Source organism: Malurus melanocephalus, unplaced genomic scaffold (assembly GCF_030028575.1).
Source record: "Malurus melanocephalus ecotype Western Australia unplaced genomic scaffold, MMel_1.1 scaffold_869, whole genome shotgun sequence".
NCBI classification, from domain to species: domain Eukaryota; kingdom Metazoa; phylum Chordata; class Aves; order Passeriformes; family Maluridae; genus Malurus; species Malurus melanocephalus.
The window spans coordinates 6,662-13,030 of NW_026624101.1; the positions used below are offsets into that span (position 1 = coordinate 6,662).

The 6,369-nt window shown below is 44.9% G+C and overlaps 1 protein-coding gene across 1 annotated transcript in view; it reads right to left on the reverse strand.

Moving 5' to 3' along the window:
• The window catches only part of RFX2 (regulatory factor X2), a gene marked incomplete at its 3' end in the record, with an annotated part of 58,342 nt that overhangs the window by 3,984 nt on the left and 47,989 nt on the right, over window positions 1-6,369 (reverse strand). Inside the window, exon 6 of the mRNA XM_057385808.1 lies at window positions 4,873-4,947. Within this exon, the coding sequence (XP_057241791.1) occupies window positions 4,873-4,947 (75 nt within the window). The remainder of the gene's footprint in view (window positions 1-4,872; window positions 4,948-6,369) is intronic.

Below are 6,369 nucleotides of genomic sequence, written 5' to 3' on the forward strand. Positions count from 1 at the left end.
ATTTAATGAAATAAAAATGATTAATTTATACAAGTTAATTCACGTAAATTACAGCTTTATGTTGCTTTTTTAGGATGGCAAAAACACCCCTGGTGCAAATAAAACCACATCAAAACACAACTCTGCTGCCACCTCAGTGTCCACCTCGTGTTGGGCTGAATTCCCGCAGAACCAAAATAAAAACCTGCACAAAAAACCCGAATTTTCCAAAGAAAAGAGATCTTGAAATGCTGCCTAAGAGGAATAAATTTTAGAGGAAGCAAATTGATGCAAAGTCTTTATTAATTTGAAGATTGGCATGTCTGCACCGGCTCCCTTAACAATAAAATTAACGGTTGCCAAAGCAACCTTCAAAATCRGAGGGAATCCATCTATTTTGTAAAATCTACTGTCTGAACTTGTGACACGGCTGTTGATTAAAATTTGCAATTAATATTAATTATTTAAACCTAGATAGCCTGAAAGGGCAGGTCCAGCACACGCTGTCAGCGCARGAATTCAAACGCAAAGCCCCCAACCTCCTTTAAATGACTAAATTACTTTAATATCCATAAAATCAGAGTTATAATCAATGAATTTTGGAAGGAGCTCGGTGTACAAATGGACCAATATCAGCAGGGTTGGTCAGAGTTGGTTTTTTTTTCCATTGGGGATGTTTGGGATGAAAATTTCCAGGTTTTCTTCCCTCTCTGCCCAGAGCTCCATCCCTGCAGAGGATTCAGCTGTACTCCCATAGATTTAACAAACCAGACCCCAAAATATTGATCCAGGCACCTCCACACAGCTGAACTTTGAGCTGATGTAAGAAATGAGCAGAGATTTGGGAATCAGTGGGATTTGACAAATCTGGATGGATCTCCATAGTTGAGACTCCAATCTGATATCAGAATCGAGCAGAGATTTGGAAATCAGAGGGATTTGACAAATCTGGATGGATCTCCACAAAGTTGAGACTCCAATCTGATATCAGAATTGAGCAGAGATTTGAAAATCAGTGGAATTTGACAAATCTGGATAGATCTCCACAAAGTCAAGACTCCGAGCTAATATCAGAATTGAGCACATATTCAGAAATCAGWGGGATTTGACAAATCTGGAGGGATCKCCACAAAGTTGAGACTCCAATCTGATATCAGAATYRAGCASRGATTTGGGAATCAGTRGGATTTGACAAATCTAAATGGATCTACACACTGACCCACCCTCAAACCCTATCCACCCCCACTCCAGTGTCCCTCTCTTTGGTCCCATTTCCTCTTGGTGACACTTCAGGGTCCCAATTCACCGCAAGTCCAGAGTTTTACATCAATAACTCTGAAAATCCACCCTGAGCTGGGCGATGGCACCKCTGGCACCTCACTCCACTTTCTGTGTTCATTTTTGTTTCCACTTTCTGTGTCTCATATCCCGCCCTGCTCTTGCACAGAGGATTTGCTGCACCCTCAGGGGGGTTCTGGGGGTCTCCAAATTTCAACTGCTGCCACACAAAGGGAGCTGGATCCAAAACTGGGCACTTAAAGCTCTATAATTAAAATTATTTCATTCAGCCAGGGAGAGCTCAGAGCCCCTGAAGGGGCTCCAGGAGWGCTGGAGAGGGACTGGGGACAAGGGCTGGAGGGACAGGACACAGGGAATGGGGTCACACTGCCAGAGGGCAGCGATGGATGGGATATTGGGAGGGAATTGTTCCCTGGGAGGGGCGGGGATGGAATTCCCAGAGCAGCTGTGGGTTCCCCTGGATCCCTGGCAGTGCCCAAGGCCACCCTGGGAGCACCCTGGGACAGTGGAAATGTCCCTGCCATGGCAGGGGTGGCTCTGGATGGGCTTTATGGTCATCCCAACCCAAACCATTCCAGGATTKGTGAGTTGGGTTTGATCCAAATCCAACCCCAAATTCCCAGGACTGAACCCATCAGCTCTGGTGGCCTTTGGGGCAGAACAGGGGCTGTCACAGCTGGAAAAAACAAAACCCTCCTGCCCATTTCCCCTCTGTCCCACTTTTCCTGGAGCCCTTTGTCCTCCTTGACCTTCCCCCAGTCCCAAATCACCCCAGACGCTTTTTAGGGTGACCACTGTGACCTCCAAACCCCACAGATCTAAGGGATGGTGTTTGTTCCTGATCCACAACGACCCTTCCTGAGCTCTCATCTGCAGCAGAGCCATCCTTGAAAACCCCAAAAAATTCTTTCTGTGGCCCTGAGCCTCCCCAGCCATTCAATTCTCTCCAACAAAAATGGTTTTGCCATAAAACTCCAGCAGGAATTCAGTTTTTAAGTCGTCCACATCCATGTTAATTTTGGCCCATCCCCTACATTTAAAAGATTATCGCTTAAGATTCTTGCACATTTTAAAACCAGGTATTTTATTTATCCTGAATGYATTTTATTTGTACTGACTGTGTATCAGCTATTTATCTCCTCAATCTTAAGCCTTAAGCCTTTAAAAAAATATAAAAGTTTCATATTACTATGGAAAATTCAGATACAGATAAAACCCTCTCATTTAAATTTGATCCTGGGCATTTTTATTCTAATCCCTGGYATTTCTAGAAGATTCCCTTCATCTCCCAGCTTCCTTTTCCTGAAAATGTCTTTTTATATTCCCTTAAACATTGCAGAGTTTCACAATATGAACTCCCACTACTGAATTAGCAATTTATTATGAAGAGCACAAAAGAGCTCGGAACAGAAATCTGTCAGGACATAAATAATTTCCCAAACATGATTTTTGCTCTTCCTGCACTACTAATAACAGCTYAAAATGAGAAAATTAAAGATCCTTTCTGTTTGTATCCCTCATTCTGAGTTTTGCTGGGTTGTGACAATCAGATCTTCCCCAGTTTATTTCTGTTCATGTCACGATCAGGTTCCAATAAAATCACTCYGCTGCTGTGTTTGTTAGAGGCACCACAGGGGAAGATTTAATTTTCATTTCTACCTTAACTTTATTTCTATCTGACCGTTTGGTTTCCTTTGAGCAAACAAAAAAATCTTCAGCAAAAACCTCATTTTTGTTCGATCTGAGGATGGGAAAAGCTGTTCTTGGGGCTGCCCAGGAGCAGAACCTTGAGCAGGGAGCAGCTCAGGTGGGATGGGAAAGAGGTTTTTTGTGCCCACACCTGCTCAGGATGGAATTTTTTTGTGCCCACACCTGCTCAGAAAAGAGTTCTTGTGCCCACACCTGCTCAGGAAGGAATTTTTTGTGCCCACACCTGCTCAAGAAGGAGTTTTTAGGGCCCACATCTACTCAAGGAGTTTTTTTGTGCCCACACCTGCTCAAGGAGTTTTTTTGTGCCCACACCTGGCTCAAGGAGGATTTTTGTGCCCACGTTTGCTAAGGATGGAGTTTTTTGTGCCCACACCTGCTCAGAAAAGAGTTTTTGTGCCCACACCTGCTCAGGAAGGAATTTTTTTTGTGCCCACATCTGCTCAGGATGGAGGTTTTTTGTGCCCACACCTGCCCAGGATGGAGTTTCCTCTGCCCACACCTGCTCAAGGAGATTTTTGTGCCCACCCCTGCTCAGGAAGGAGTTTTTTCATGCCAACACACTCTCACAAAGGAGTTTCTTTGCTTTAGAATTTGTGAGAGCACTCAAACCTTAYCCCAAACCACGAACCACGATCTAAAACCAGGGATGAATTCTGCACTTTTACCCTGCAAGGCCAAGGAGGGGAAGATCTGCTCAGGGGCTGGATCAGGGCCCAGCTCCATCCTGCACAGCCTGTGCTCAGTGAAATCTCTTTTCTACCTTTTGCTTTCTCTCCTCTGCCTTTTTCCTGATTTTTTTTCCAAACTCTTGATGAAAAAGAAAAATCCTGCAGAGAGGAGGATCCTTGTGCAGCACTCAGGACATGGATGGGATGGGAAGGATGCAGAGGATGCTCAGAGCAGGAACTGCCTGATCCTGCAGGTTGTGTTTTCTACAGCCAGAAACCTCCACTTTGCACCAGCTGAAATARAAAATTGAACTCCCCCAGGAGCTGGGCCTGGAGCTCAACATCAACTTGACAAAACCAAGGTTTAAAGTTCCTTCTCCTGCCTTAGGCTGTTTCTCTCTAGGGCGAAGAAGCCAAACCTAAAATCTAAAAAGATTATTTTATTTGGTTTATCTGTTTTATCTATTTTCTCTGCTTCATCTGTTTTATTTTAACTGTTTGAATTATTTTTTTTTGTCACTAAGAATGACAACAAAGAAGCCCCCAAACACAGAGGAAAACTGTTAGAATAAAGCAGCACCGCTGGGATTTTTGGGTGCAGGACATGCTTGAGTTTAAACCAAACCCAGGGAGGCAAATCCAGGGATTTTGGATCAAACCCAATCTCACCCAAGCACGTGCTCACCCTTGGGTGTTATTCCACAAACCAGCAGAGCAGCAGGAATACCAAAAAGCAGGGAGATGGTGGGCAGAGCACAGAGAGACAGGACCAGCACACGGATTTAGCAGAGGATTGTGACAGGGATGGGATTCCTGAGGCTCAGAGAGAGAGGGGGAAAAGGCATTCATGGGGTTTTGGTCAAAATTCAGTCATGGCTGATGGGTTTAGGAGGAATTTTCCAGCCATTTTTCAGTTCCACTGAAAGGAAAAAAACTTCCTCTGATGTGTTGATCTAATTGCCAGCAATTTCCATTGCCAGGCAGATGAAATAAATAAACACAGGGGCAGAACGAACTCCAGAGCATCTCAGCAGCAAATATTATCATCAAGGTCCTTTTTTTTTTGCAGATTTTTCCTTGGGAATGGAAAGGTTTTTCTTTCTTTTTCAAATTTTTCTTTGGGAAGCTCAATCACAGGCTGCTTTCACCGAAGGGCTGCAAATAATTCTCCTACCAAARCAGAGGGGAAAGGTTGGAAATTCTGATTGTAACTTACATGGCTGTTGAGCAAACTGCTTTTGTGTGATGTAATCCCTTCATTTTTTTGGAGGTTTTCAATCGCCATTTCAAGCTAAAGAAAATGCGCACAGGAGAGAAAAAAAAAAGAAAAAAAAAACAAAAAAGGGAAAAAAAAAGAAAGGAAATCAGATAGTAAAAAAAAAAAAAACAAAACAAAAAAGGGGAAAAAAAAGAAAGGAAATCAGATAGTTAGCAACAGCCAGGATTATTGTTTCTTTATTAATATTTGAATGATTAATGCTTTCTATCAACAAGCTGGTGAAAAAGAGGTGAACAGATGAGCACAGTTGGTGTGGATGGAGCTGCAGAGGCRTTGCTGGGACATGCACATGGACACACAGCAGGAATCCCCACGGGGGTGACAGAGCAAGGCCAGGGGGGTTTTATCTTCCACTAAAAGTGCTGCCCATTTCGAAAAAAAAGTCATTTTCCTGCTCTTTTTTCCCTGCTTGCTGAGAGCAAATCGTGGTCAGACAGATCTGCTGCAGGGTTTTACTGAGACCTTTCAAGGAGAGCTCAGTTATTGTCACCTCTTCATATTTTATCAAAAAWTTTAAATAAAAGATTTCTTGGGGTGTGAGGAGAGTGCACAAACTGGAATGGGTAAGGCTTTGTGATGCTGAGAGCTGCAAAGGGAAGGAGGGAACAGCCAGGTTTTCACAGTTCTGCCCCAGGATGGCACATTCGGTGCTGCCTGGGATGGTTTTTATCAATCTCAGAGGAGCCAAGGTGAGGACCCTGAGGAGCTCCCTATCCCTGCCTGGCTCCTGTTCCACCCTCAGCCCAGCTGGGGCTGCTGCTTTGTGCCTCAACCCTCTCCTGAACCCTTTGTGTCTTCTCCTTTCTGCCACTGGGAAACTCCTCAGAATTCCAACAGCTGCTGGTCCACAGCTCCAGAGCTCATCTTCAAGCTTTTTACAAGAAAAAAAAAACCCAAACCTCCAAAACCCTACAGGAAGAGCCTGGCAGGAGCAGAACCTACAATTTCTCTCCAGCAGATGTTCCCAAAGTCATTATCACAGGACAGAACCTGCAGCAGAGCCCCCTCTGCCTTCTCCCCGTTTGATGGTCACACAAAGCATCTACAGATGATGCGGCCATGGGTTTCTCTCCACCCTCACAGCCTGCTCTGACCCACCCCACGGTGGAGATTGAGGCTGAGATAAACCCAGCCCTTCCCAAAGCTGGGCTCTGTCTAAACCCAGCCCTTCCCAAAGCTGGGCTCTGTCAGAAGGGGCAGAGCAGAGCAAAGCAGAGCCACATCCCACAGCCAAAGCCACCGGACAGGGGAGGGTGAGGATTCACCTCCAGCACTGTCCCTTGGCTGCCACCCCAAAGTGAAGCCACTGTGGCACTTCTTGTTCTGAGCCTCAGGATTTCAGTTTCTCTATTTCCATGTCTCTGTACCCCTGGGATTCTCCAGTGTTTAACTCCAGACTCCACAGACAGTGCTGAGCTCCTGCTCTCCCATTTT